Genomic DNA, 14,814 nt, shown 5'->3' with positions numbered 1-14,814 from the left:
TTTTGTGGTGTCAGCCCTGCTAAGCATTCCTTTGTTAACCTATTAAATCGTACCCCTTCTTCTCTTCTCCAAAACATGAAGATTAATCTAGTCTCAAGATAAGAACCAGGAGGGCTAATTAGGCTCCTAGAGATAACATAGGAAGTGTGTACTGAAATTCTGGATAAACCCTCTGCACAATGCTATATGCCCTTCCCGGTAAACTTTGCAACACACATATTTTTTTAGCTCACACATATTGTAATACAGGTTTAAGCTGGTCAACTGCGTCAAAGTAATCCATCTATGGCCAGTCCTACTCTGCTCTGCAAACGCAAATGCTACTGCGGACACAATGCCAACATGGGCCAAACAGACACATAGTAGGGGAGATCTACTAGGTTTAGGTTTGGTCACTGACGTGCACAATGCAATAAAAATAGGATATGCCTGTGCCCAACTCCCAATAGCTTTTACATGCATTTAATTTATCAGGTGCTAAAGGCGCGTGACCTCATATTAACATTAGAAATTCTGGATGAACCCTCTGCACCCTGCAGACACTGCTGTTGCATTGCAGGTCAGTGACCAGGCCTGAACCTAGTAGCTCTCCCCCACTTTGTGGCTGTTTGGCCCATGTTGCATTGTGTCCACAGTAGCATTTCCAGAGCAGAATAGGACTGGCCATAGAGGGGCCACTTTGACGCAGTTGGCCAGCTTAACCCTTTGAGGACCAAGGGACGTATTTGTCCCATGTTTTTTTAATTGCCTGTATCATCTGATTAAGAATTTAAAATACTTTTTTTTTTTTTTTTGGTTTGAGTCACAATATTAGTTCTTATCAACAAATGGATCTAGCTTTTTTCCAATTATTTCATGAAATGGCTTAGTTACAGCAACTGAAGTGTACGAACTTTAAAAACAAAAAATTGATTCTTTTGGCGTTCCGTAATCTTATGGTCCTCAAAGGGTTAAACCTGTATTGCAATATGTGTGGACTAAAAATCCCTGTTTTGTGTTGCAAAGTTTGCTGGGAAGGGTATATAGCAGTGCGCAGAGGGTTTATCCACAATTTCTAATGTTAACATGTGGTCACCCCCCTTTATGGCATGCAAAGTGGATGGCTCCACAAGTCTCCTGTGCTCTGAAGTTTTCTGTAGTAGTGGTGGTCAGCTAAACTTTGGTCCTGAAGTTGTTGGATATGCCTCACCTTGCTGCCCTTTCTAGAGTGGGGATGTCTGTGGATGCTGGAGGAATTGGAAAAGAAACAGAGGGTGCACCAGCCCTAGTGCATTATCCTTTTGCTTTATTGATGAAATACGTGGTAGAATCACAGCATATCAGTATCCAACCGCAAGTGCCAACTCGAGGAGCAAAATCCAATTTGGCTTTGAGGAAGAGGCAAAGCCTCGAAATGCGTCCACCAGTTGGACCTATATGGATAGATACGTCAGCCAGTTGGACCTATATGGATACCACCATTTGACTTGCCCCGTGAGTTGGCACTTGCGGTTGGATACTGATATGCTGTGATTTTGCTGTTGGTTTGTGAGGATGATGCTTACCACGTATTTTAGCAATAAAGCAAAAAGATAATGTACTAGGCTGATGCGCCCTCTGTTTCTTTTCTATTTCATCCAACACCCCTTTAGCATCTGATAGATAAATTAATGTACAAGGTATTGGGATTTGAGCAAAGGTATATTTAATAACAAAATGCTTCCAATTATATGTGTAACTGAGCAGATGAGGGGGAGTAAAAAAGTGAATTGTGGTTTACATATACTTTTTAAACAGGAGCTAACAAGTTGTGATTCTTGTTAGACATGAGACATTCTGAAGGGCCCTCTGCACACTGATATATACCCTTTCAAGCAGACTTTGCTATAAATAGGGATATTTAATTCACACATATTGCAATACATGCTTAAGCTGGCCAACTGCGTCAAAGTAATCCCTCTATGGCCAGTCCTACTCTGCTCTGCAAACGCAAATGCTACTGTGGACACAATGCTAAAGTGGGGGAGAGCTACCAGGTCTAGGTCTGGCTACTGACCCACAATACAACAAACAAGATATACCTGTGCTCAAATCCCAATAGCTGTTGTGATTAGTAGTCAGACCTGAACCTGGGAGCTCTCCCCCAATTTGTCTTTTCCCCTATGTTGGCATTGTGTCCATAGTAGCATTTACATAGGCAGAGCAGAGTAGGACTGGCCATAGAGGGTTTACTTTGACACAGTTGGCCAGCGTGAACATGTATTGCAATATATGTGAACCAGTTATCCCTATTCTTTATTGCAAAGTCTGCTGGAAAGGGTATATACCAGTGTGCAGAGGGTCCTTCAGAATTTCTAGTATTAATATGTGGTTGCGCCCCTTTAGCACCTAATAGATAAATGCATGCACTAGCTATTGGGATTTGACCACAGGTATCTCTTGTTTCTTGCTAGACATGAGTTACAAATTGTTAATAGCTCCCAACTGTATCCTTCCTTGCCCACTTGTCATCTAGGGTTTTATTCTGTTACCAGTGCAGGAATTATGTAGAAATGTACCTGGAGAATCTGGTTACTGTGTATTACAGTATTTTCACTATATAACTCCTGTATTATAATTATAATAATAATATACCTGGAGTTCAGTTTAATAATTTCATTAACCGAGGCTGTTGTTTTGTGATTTATTTTGCAGATTATGTGGACTTTCTCCATTTATCTGGAGTCTGTTGCTATCCTGCCACAGCTGTTCATGGTCAGCAAGACTGGGGAGGCAGAGACCATAACTAGTCATTATCTCTTTGCTTTGGGAATCTACCGTACTTTGTATCTCTTCAACTGGATCTGGCGCTACCAATTTGAGGGATTTTTTGATCTGATTGCACTTGTTGCTGGACTTGTGCAGACCATCCTGTATTGTGACTTTTTTTACCTATACATTACCAAAGGTAAGATATGCAGAGAATGGGCACGCTATCATTGACTAACTATCCACATTGGTAATTGTAGGTATGCTCTTGTAAACATAGAATATAACTTAATTTTTAATAATTGACTGCATATTGTCAGTGTGACCTCTTAACTCTGCTACGGTAAAATCAATCCGCCAAAACACAAAACAAAAAAGCAGTGTACCAAAGTTGGTCTAGTTCTGAAGAATCCAAAACACAAAACAAAAAAGCAGTGTACCAAAGTTGGTCTAGTTCTGAAGAATCCAAAACACAAAACAAAAAAGCAGTGTATTGAAGTTGGTCTAGTTCTGAAGAATCCTGTAATCAGACAACCAGACAGTGACATATTCGCTATCCCTTTAATTGATTCAGCAGAAGGCAAGCAAACATTCAAGGCCAAAAAACTGAACTGCACAGCAGATGAATGTGCAGTTTGTGCAATGCTCGGATGTTCAATGTGTCTTTCATGTGGCAGACTGTTTTGTCAAATAGGAAGCCCCTTGGACACCAAAGAAACATAAAGGGCAGCTGCATTTTCATACAACAGTTTGGCAAACACCCCCCTTGGCCTAAGAATTACTAAGCATAAACATACAAGTACTTAAAGTTTCCAAAATTGATTCTACGGCCTCATCCAGCACTGCACCTCTCACCATTTTGCAATGAACCATGTTCAGCTCATGTGCTGCTTACAGACAAGAAAATGCCATAGAATATAACAGCAGTCTGTGTCATCTCTTTGGCACATTGATCGGGGCAGATTCAGCAATTTTTTTGGTGATTCCCCATCTGCATTTAGATTGTAAGCTCTCATGAGTAGGGACACCAAACCAGGGACACCAAACCCTCCTGTCTTGGATTGAATTGTAATTGTACTGTCTGCCTTAAAGTGGTTGTAAACTTCAGACATGAAATAGGAACAAAGCATAGTGTGTACTTATCTCAATCTAGAGCACTAAGTGACATTTTCATCTGCTGCTTCTTTCCACTACTATCAGCATGAATCACTTCTTACAAGTTTTCCTGACACCCAGAGAAAAAAGTTGACAGAGGAGTGACCTCTAGCACACAGCCCGTAATTGACAGCCTCAGCTCTGTTCCTGGGGGCAGTGTCAAGGAGGGGTGTCCCTTCCCTCAGATGAGCTCTCAGAGCTCTCCTCATTGAGCTCTGAGTAGTGTAATTTCAGCTCTCTGCCCCGTTTTCTGAAATCCCGGACAAGCTAGAAAAATTCTGGACTTTGAATGGATGTAGAGAGGGGAAGGCTTCCTGATAAACAGGTACAACTAATGTAGGAAGATTTGTTTCATCTCTGTATCGCCTGAGCCAGTCACTTTACTAAATATATGTAAGGGTTTACAACCACTTTAAAGGTTACCATCACATGCATTGATTGTGGGTGCAATACTTTGCAGTCTCCTTTAAATACGTAAATAGTAAATACACATTTGTTTTCCTGCAAAAACATGTGCATTAATAATTTTTTATGTTAAAATGGACCTGGTCTATGCCTCGTTCACATCTGGGCATTTCCAATCTCAGGCAAAATGAATGGCACCCGAACATGCATGGTGTGATTTGTCAGTATTGCAGAGGATTTGGGATCACGGGAAATATCGCTGCAATTCTGCTTGAGATCGCAAACCCCCAGGGGCCTTAATTTTGTAAACCACCGCTCACGCTTCTGGCGCTACCCACATGGAAGAAACATATATTTGAAATATAATTTAAAAATATTCTTCCCTTATATATTTCCATATATTTGAAATGCTACAATTTTGGCCATATTCAATATACATACTGCATGTTGAAATGCGTTTTTATTACAAAATACATTTCAACTATACTGTATGTCTTTAAAAATACAAATCTACATTTTTGGAATGCATTTACAAATATATGTAAAAATATATGTTAAAATGACTTTTTTATGTTAAAAACAATCGGAAGAATATATTTTAAAAATATATATTTTCAAAAAATATATTTTTTAAAATATATTCTTCAGATTTTTTTAAACATAAAGTATTTTAACATATATTTTTACATATATCTGTAAATGCATTCCAAAAATGTAGATTTGTATTTTTAAAGACATACAGTATACTTGAAATGTATTTTTAAAAATATTTTTCATAAATTTTGTAATAGAAACGCATTTCAACATGCAGTGTGTGTGTTTATGTATGTGTGTGTGTGTGTGTGTGTATATATATATAATTTATATTTATTGAAATATATTGAATATGGCCAAAACTGGAGCATTTCAAATATATGGCAATGTATTTGGGAAGAATATTTTTAAAATATATTTCAAATATATATATTTTTTTCCATATGGGTATGTAAGGGCGGTTTCAGACTAATCTGCTGTGCTTTAGTCACAGCATAGTGTACCCACATTTATCATGATGTCCCGTGATTTTGGTGCATTTTCTGAAAAAAAAGGGAAAATAATCAGGCTACTTCCTGTGCTGGATACATATGTTTAATTGAATAAAATGGAAAATGCTTCAATTGACCACTAGATGGCGAAACGTTTCTTAGAAAATTCCTGTGATACCTAGCACAGTCTAGTGGCCAAATACAGTATTTTGCATTTTAAATCAAAAAAATATATTCGACTGGCACAGGAAACAGCCTACTAACATTCTTTTTTTTTTTTCTTTTTTTGCAACATTCACACATAATTGAATGTACATGCACTTTCACTGAGCAAATTGCTATGCATATTTTGACACCCCTTGGTGAGCTCATTTTGAAGAAGGTAAATGTGTCTGTTTTTTAATTCTCTCCTTATTTTTCTTTGTCAATTCCAGTTCTGAAGGGGAAGAAACTCAGCTTACCAGCATAAGCAGATATGGTCCTCTCGTCTAGTCTCCGCTGAGAGGAGAGGGATAATGCAGGGAAAAAGGATTTGTACCACTTCAAGTGCAAACTCCAGGGCGTTATGACACAAAAACTGAACAGGAGCTGCTTTCCACTTTTTCACTTCAGAGACACTAAGAGGAAGAGACGTTAAGAAGACAAGTGTCCCTATCAAGCTGACCTTTGATCACTTCTTACCGAGAGAACGGTCTCCATTACGCCCATTCTTTATAGTGTGGGACTTAAAAAAAAAAAAAAAAAAAAGAAAAAAAAATCTAACAAAACACTTTCAGTATAGATTTCTTCTGTATTCCTTTTCTAATACCCTTTGTTCTTCTTATTTTCATCCCTTATCTTTTGCTGGCGATGTTAGGGTGTGAAAAACCACAGTTATGTAACCTGATTTTTACCTTTTTGGGTTTTTATTTTTAAATAGCAATTAAAGCATTTACAGCCAGCGTATGAGGCCTGGGTTTCCTTTGATAACAAGACATTTCCTTTTTTTCCAGATTGCAGGTGTTTTTAAAAAAAATAGGAGAAAATGGAATTTTGAACTGTATATTGTTCCTGTAACATAATCTGTATATTTTTTACAGAAACATCAAAAATTTAAATTTTGAACAAAAAAAAAAACCTGAAAATCTTTCTATGCAATCTCAAGATTTGTATACATTAAATGATGTTGAATGTTAGAAATTTGTTTATTTATTGTCCATAAACTTTTGACCAGGTTGCTTGGAAAAGTACATCAAAAACCTACATTGAAGTTGAAATCAAGGCACAAAATGAGCATGTTTGAACTTAAAGGGGTTCTAACCAGTTTGCCAGTCCTTAGATGTGGTGGCTGCATTAGTTTTAATTTGTTAGACTTTTTTTTTGCTCCATATGGTTTTTCGCTGGGTGATCTGGCCAGTAAGTCTGTTGTTTTTCAGTAGTGGATAAAGGGTTGAGACAAACCATTTACCACTCACATGGGTGCTTACAAGGATCAGCTTTATTCAGTTATGTAAAACCTTTATCCCAAAAGGAACAAAACTGTGTACTGTAACTGTTTATAAAGTGTTAGCTGAAGTTCAGCTTCAATTTGTTAGTGAGATCCATCTAAATCTGCTATTCTAACACTACCATCCCTCAGACTGATAAACCTGCTGTGCAAAGGTGTCTGCTTTACTATTTAACCACTTCAAGTCCGGACACTTTCATCCCCTTCCTGTCCAGGCCAATTTTCAGCTTTCAGTGCTATCACACTTTGAATGACAATTGCGCGGTCATGCAACACTGTACCCATATGAATTTTTTAGCATTTTTTTGAGACAGATAAAACTTTATTTTGGTGGTATTTATTCACCACTGGAAGTCCAAACATTTTGAAAAAAGTGTTTTTGTGTTGCAAATATATAATCTTTCTTCATAAATCTTGGCCAAAATGTATTCAGCTATCTTTTTAGTAAAAAGAAAAAAAAACAAATTTAGTTTATAACCAAAAAATATAATTTTTTTTTGTTTACATTTTTATATAATTTTTTTTTTCAACATACTGTCGCCCTAGCAGTACAGTGTCACCATAGCGACACTGTACTACTTGTGGGGGGGTGATGAAGATTTTTTTTTTTTTTTACATTGAGTGCTTTTACACCCATAAAGGCTATAAAAGCAATCATTTCTCCTTCTCTCTGGGTGCATTCTTGCAGCCATTGAGAAATACTGCGCGAGCTGTGATTGGTCACAGCTTGTCACATGGTACAAGGCTGTTGTGAATAGCCTTGTACCATGTGACCTCTGTGATCATTCACAGATTTCACACTTAGTAAGCAATGATGTCAGGAAGTGACATCTTGGTTACTACTGTTCATGTGATCACTGATTGGCTTCTGCACTGCTCCCGTCCGGCCGTTTATGAACATGGGTCGGACGGGAAGTGGTTAAACCAGAATGTAGGCAGGAAGTGTGTTACTGGCTGGATCAACAGGTGAAATAAAAGGAAATAGGAAAAAAAGAAAACTAATGCAGCTGCCACATCTAATGATTAGTAAGCTGGAATATGTTACATTTTTGTTTATGGGTTTAATACCACTTTAAGACACAAATTTATGCAGTGTTCGAATCATTAAAACATCATTATTTTTTTAAATGCAAGCACTGAATTTGACAGAGGGATCTATTTATAAAACATTCTTTGTCACAAGCATTCACCCAGGCTGCATGAATTTGCCCATATGACTTCCTATAGTAATCAGCTTACAGTAGAACTACACTATATCTGTACACAAACCAAAAATGCTTTTTATTAATTGTTAATATACAAAGCAAGCTCACCCATCCATGTCTCCACGCTTTATTTTGCTGAGAAATCATTTTGAAAAACACCCCCTGGCATTTTTGGCCATGGCCATCTTGAGTAAGGGCAGATGATTTATGTAGCATTTACTTCCTGGAATCCATCTGCCCTTAGCTCAGGCATTGGCTAAGCTGAGAACCCTCCCTCCCCTCTTGAAGACTCCTGGGATGCATGACATCATTTGCCTAGGCATGGAAACCAGGAAGTAACTGAAGAAATGTTAAAAAAAAGTAAATATGATATACCTTCCTATCTATTTACTAATGCTATTTACTAAAGCTAGCAGCATAAGGATTAAAAATAGTCCATGATGATTGAGAGAGTGAGGTTCCACTTTAATCTAGTGGCCAAAATGCAGTATCATTTTCTGGAATACCTTAATCATAAAATATACTGCATTTTGGCTGGGGATCATATGATGGTATTTGTGTGCAGCCTGGACAAATACACATTCATCCAACAAATGCTTTTTAGTATCAGTCTCCCTATATAGCTGGTCTGGATTGTGGGAGAAAGAAGTAGTAAAAGGAGCCATTCAGTTCATGTGCTGACAAGAAGCCTGATGATTGGAGGAGAAAGCAGCATTTACAGAAAGATGAGCTCATCACTGTACTTCCCCTTTCACTGTCAAGTCACAGGCTATGCAAGGCTATGACCTGGGTTCAGAGGAATGGATTGAATGAGGCTGATCATCAGACTGAAGACCTCTATAGGCAGGAAAAAACACTGCAGAGAAAATCTCTGAATTAAAGTTTTCAGAAAAAGCTGTTTTTTTGTTTTTAGTTTTTTATTTTATCATTCAATATGGAGTTTAAATATTTTTTTATTTTACGGTGCCTATAGTTAATTCTTGATCGTTTAGGATAAAGGTACCAATTTTGCAGGATTTAGGTTTTTTTATCGCTCATCTTAACCATAAGCCGCCCGGCCTATAGCCATTTGGCGGCCGCAAAAATGCATTAGCTTTCGGCGTCCTCCCGCACATGCGCAGTTCGCGCGGTTGAAGAGCCGCGCAGCGGCGCGATCTATCACCGGCCGTGTACCTCGGACACGGCCGGTGACAGATCTGAGTACCGGCCCCCGTTGCCGGTACCATGTGACCTGCTGTGACCAATCACAGCAGGTCACATGACAGTTGTATACAATGGATGGCTTCATTCATGCCATCCATTGTATACTAGTGCCTAGCTGTAAATGGTCACATGCACATGTCATGTGATTAGCTGTGGCCAAATCACAGCTAAGCACAAAAAAAAAAACCCCTGAATGGATCGATGTCATTCAGGTAAATGCTTGCTTATAGCAAAGTAATTCTTTGCTATAAGCAAATTGTGTAAAAAAAACAAAAAATACTGATCACTTCCCCAAAGTAGTATAATGTTACTATGGTAACATTGTACTACTTTGGTTATAGTAAAATATGAAAAAAATCTTAAAAAACAAAAAAAAAATAATAAAAAAAAAAAAATATATATATATATATTTTTTTTTTCATACTGTCACCAGTCAGTGTCCCTGTTCACCGCCATGCCAGTTATATGATGACGCTGTACTGCACTGGTAACAGTATGTAAAAAAAAAATAGTGATAATTTTTTCATTTTCCGAAAAATTATGACAAAAAAATACAACTTCAAAAACTCGCCATGCCTCTTATGAAGTACGTCGGACTGTCTACTTTACAAAAAGGGGTCATTTGGGGGATATCTGTACTGTTCTGACATTCTTGGACTTCAAGAAATTAGATTGGCTGTCAGTACTTCAGGATTGATCAATATTCAGATCTATACCATAGTTTGTGAACTCTATAACTTTCCTACAAACTAAAAAATACATCCTAATTTGGGTTATTTTCACCAAAGATGTAGCAGAATACATCTCGGCCTAAATTTATGAAGAACAATTTATTTGTAAACTTTTATAACAGAAACAAAGAAAAACTTGTTTTTTTTTCAAAATGTTTGTTTTTTTTTTGTTAATTTAGCAAAAAATAAAAACCCCGGCGGTGATTAAATATCACCAAAAGAAAGCTCTAGTTGTGTGAAGAAAATGATCAAATTTTAGTTTGGGTACAATGTTGTATGACCGCGCAATTGTCATTCAAAGTGTGAGAGCGCTGAAACCTGAAAAATGGCCTGGACAGGAAAGGTGTAAAATTGCCCAGTATGGAAATGGTTAACCACTTGCCTTCCAGAGGATTTACCCCCCCCTTCCTGACCGGGCCACTCTTTGCATTATGGCACTGCCTTACTTCAACTGACAATTGCGCAGTCATGCAATGCTGCACCCAAATGAAATTTGCCTTTTTTTTCCCATGAATAGAGCTTTCTTTCGGTGGTATTTGATCACCTGTGCGTTTTTTATTTTTTGCGCTATAAAAAAAAGTCCACAAATTTTGAGAAAAAAAACAATATTTTTGACTTTGCTATTAATCATGTCCAGTAAAAAGATTTAAAAAAATCAAATGTCATCATAAATTTAGGTCAAAATCTATTCTACCACAGTGTGAATGGCCCTGAAAGTTGTATGGTTGTACCAACTACATTTCAAGTAACACAGTCTAGATCAGGGTTTCTCAATCAGGGTTCCTCCAGAGGTTGCTTTCAATAAGAACTCTCATAAGCATTTAAAAAAACTAAATGCAGGTCCATAAATCATTTCTTAATACCTATACTGGTTTCTCCAAACAATAAGTGAAGAATATCCCTTTGCTTTCCAGCTTCTCTGTCCTCCCCTGATGGAAATCTGGTTTGTGGGCATTACTAAGGTACAGCTCTGTAGCCACTTGACATGTGCACACCAGAAATTGTTTCATTCGGATGCATTTGTTCATTTAAGAATTTTGTTTCGCCATATTCGTTATGTTGACCCAATTCGTTTTCGGAATTTGTTTTGTATCTTCGGCATTCTTTTCATAGATTCATTGGTCCAGGTGAATTATAAAAATTCTGCAGTTTTTCTGGAAGATTGCTATATATTTGAAATATCGAATTAGATGGATTCAATATTTTTGGACACTAGTCCAACCCACCAAGAGAAATAGCACAAGCTGATTGGACAATATCGACAGGTGTCATGTGCATCTGAATTACCAAATGGAACAAAATTCGAATCCATTAGGTATCCGAATATGAATTATCAAACAAATTCGAAAATTTTACTACTGTTGCATCATGTGACCTCATCGAAATGAAGCAAATGCATTCATTAGTTCCATCATAATTTTTTATTGGCCTTCGTTACTGTGTCCATTTGGAGATTCATATACATCCAAATCTCTGATAATGACATTTTCTTTCCAAAAATGAATGGAAACGAAATACACATATCTAGTAGCCACTAGCAAGCCCTGTGCTTTGGGTGCACATGTACGCACTCTCCCAACAATATACACAAGTGAATGGTCGAATTATCATATAAGTGAACTCGGTGCTCAATTATAGTGGGATCAATAATCAAGTCCTTAAACTGGAACACTGGTGATCCTCCATGAAAATCTTCAATATTCCACCAACTCCACATATTAAAACCACTGAGCAGATGGAAAAACCTCAGAGCAAAGGAGGTCTAAAATGCTTACTCTCAACACCGGCATCATGGTTGAAACTCCCCTGCACTCCCTTTGAGCTGCGACATCATCACGCTCACTTCATCACGCTCACCTGACGGCCAAAGTTGTATGGTGTTTGTTCCATGGGTTTTAAAAATTTCATGCTATGTATCTCCTCATTTTAATAAATGGTGTTCAGTCTTACTCAATTCAGTCTTCATCCATGCTGCCTGTGTTGCACTTCCTTAAGAATAAAGTGGTTGTAGAGGCTCAAGGTTTTTTACTTTACCTTCATGCATTCTATGCATGAAGGTAAAAAATCTTCTGTGTGCAGCAGCCCTCCCTAATACTTACCTGAGCCCCCTCTGGATCCAATGATGTGCACAAGAGCCTCGGCTCACTGGGGACTCTCCCTTCTCATTGTCTCCTGCTGCTGTCAATCACAGCCAGTGAGCCAATGAGAGAGAGGGAGCAGGGTCAAGCCACGGTTCTGTGTGTGCATGGATACACAGAGCAGTGGCTCAGGAGCGACCCTGCTTTGGTGCCCCCATAGCAAGCTTGCTGTGGGGGCACTTGGCAGTTGGGAGGAGCCAGGAGCATCGGTGGGGAACCTGAGAAGAGGAGGATTGGGGCTGCTGTTTCAAAACCATTACACAGAGCAGGTGAGTATACCATGTTTGTTATTTTAAAAAATACATAACTTGCCTTTAACGTCACTTTATGTGTTTTTAGTCCTCCTTTGCTCCAAGGTCTTGCCATCTAGTAAGCGGTTTTTATATGTGGAGGTGGTGGAATTTTGAAGCACTTGCACAGAGGATCATTTGGACTTGATGCAATATTGATCCCACAGTGACTGAGCACTTGATTATTCACATAAGTGTGTATTGTTGTGCACCATATTAACATCTGTGAGATTTATTATCTAAAGGTTCAGCGCAAAATACAGTAATTACTGATTTCATAGGTGGGGCTTGACTAGTGACATCATTACGCCTGTCGAGTGGATGCCAGTGATGAGACACTGTTACATGTTGTTTTTTATCTACCTCTGTAAGTACCTGTCAAACTTTTACATAGCGGTTTTACACTATGTGCAGCTTCTGTTCTTCTCTTTGAGTATGGATACTCCCTGGCCTGATATGCTGCCCTGGGAGTCACTGAAATGCAATATTGGTGGTTTGCTGTGATCATTGATGGACATCTGGAGGCTTGATACAAACATGCTGATTTGATCTCTGTCATAGGGGTCATTTTATATTTGGTAAGAGGCCATAGTTTCTTGTAGACTGTAGTGGAGGGCAGAAGGTGTTTGGTAATCCATTCAAGATATATTCACTTGATGGGTGAAATGCTGAATTTTCCACTTTATTTGAACTTCTTGGTTTCCTTATAGCATGTGGAAGATATTCATATTATTGGACTGTACGCTGTTATCTTTATTATAGATTTCTGTTTCTTTTTGATGCACATGTATTGTGTATACTGATTTCATGTGATATGAATACCTACCTGCTAAAAGACTGCAAGATACGTGGTTGCTTATCCATTGGTTGGGGATGACAGCATAGGAACATAAGTATGTGCAGACTCCATTGCAACTTTTTTTTATTGATCATAGAAGTTCCCTAGTAAAAAAATGAGGGCAATGTGTGAGTCATGTGAACATGATCTATTGTATAGGGGATCTCCTCTTCCTACAAGTGCCAAAGTTTACTCTGAACTGCCATGAAAACTCACAAGGCCTTCACAGGCACTATTTACCTCATAATGGGATGGGCTTTAATGCCAGGGAGGTGGCACAGCATCTTTATTGTGACCTCTGTGATTGGCTTTCAGCTCTGCCCTTTCATCTACCAGTCTGTAAATGTTGCTGTATAGAGGATTGCAAGAATAATACTAAGTCAAATTTGTAGCTATGTATTAGGCCCTGTTCACATTGCGGGATCTGGAATAATGGGCAGAATCGCTGTGATTCTGCCTGCAACTTCATATTGCGGCAAAACGCGCATTTAAAAAATTCCACTAAAGTCGTCGCCCCAAAAAGAAGCAGAAGGTTCTTTTGGCTGACAGCCCATTCAAGTAGATGGGCTGCCCTATTCACGACAAGGGAAAACGCATTGAAATCGCGTAACAAAAAATGCGAGTGGGAATGCTCTTTCACGCTACACAATATGTGAACGGGGCCTTAATGAGTACATGGGTGTCTTTTATATCTGCCTGGAGTACAACTATAACTTTAAAAGTCTACAGGCTGTCAAATGATTTACCACTGTGTAGGCTGCAACCTATTTAGAGCTTCTTTAACTGCTTTCCCCCCACCCTATAGCAGATATACTGCTGCAGGAGTGCGCAAAATCACATGTACATACAGTCAGGTCCATAAATATTGGGACATCGACACAATGCTAACATTTTTGGCTCTATACACCACAACAATGGATTTGAAATGAAACGAACAAGATGTACTTTAACTGTGGACTGTCAGCTTTAATTTGAGGGTATTTACATCCAAATCAGGTGAACGGTGTAGGAATTACAATAGTTTGCATATGTGCCTCCCACTTGTTAAGGGACCAAAAGTAATGGGACAGAATAATAATCATAAATCAAACTTTCACTTTTTAATACTTGGTTGCAAATCCTTTGCAGTCAATTACAGCCTGAAGTCTGGAACGCATAGACATCACCAGACGCTGGGTTTCATCCCTGGTGATGCTCTGCCAGGCCTCTACTGGAACTGTCTTCAGTTCCTGCTTGTTCTTGGAGCATTTTCTCTTCAGTTTTGTCTTCAGCAAGTGAAATGCATGCTCAATCGGATTCAGGTCAGGTGATTGACTTGGCCATTGCATAACATTCCACTTATTTCCCTTAAAAAACTCTTTGGTTGCTTTTGCAGTATGCTTTGGGTCATTGTCCATCTGCACTGTGAAGCGGCGTCCAATGAGTTCTGAAGAATTTGGCTGAATATGAGCAGATAATATTGCCCGAAACACTTCAGAATTCATCCTGCTGCTTTTGTCAGCAGTCACATCATCAATAAATACAGTTTATTGAACCAGTTCCATTGGCAGCCATACATGCCCACGCCATGACACTACCACCACCATGCTTCACTGATGAGGTGGTATGCTT

General features: G+C 38.6%; 1 protein-coding gene across 1 annotated transcript in view; it reads left to right on the top strand.

The window, feature by feature from the left end:
• The window catches only part of KDELR1 (KDEL endoplasmic reticulum protein retention receptor 1), a 49,062-nt gene extending 42,571 nt beyond the window's left edge, over positions 1-6,491 (top strand). Inside the window, exons 4-5 of the mRNA XM_089690984.1 lie at positions 2,674-2,926; positions 5,747-6,491. Coding sequence (XP_089547110.1) covers positions 2,674-2,926; positions 5,747-5,781 — 288 coding nt within the window. The 3' untranslated portion in view covers positions 5,782-6,491. The remainder of the gene's footprint in view (positions 1-2,673; positions 2,927-5,746) is intronic.
• Positions 6,492-14,814: the final 8,323 nt, after the last annotated feature.

The sequence above is a fragment of the Staurois parvus genome, unplaced genomic scaffold, assembly GCF_062004578.1.
Source record: "Staurois parvus isolate SC_StPar_1 unplaced genomic scaffold, SC_StPar_1.0 ptg000548l, whole genome shotgun sequence".
Classification (NCBI taxonomy): Eukaryota; Metazoa; Chordata; class Amphibia; order Anura; family Ranidae; genus Staurois; species Staurois parvus.
Note: the sequence above shows the minus strand (reverse complement) of the source record. Positions and strands in the feature narration are given on the sequence as shown.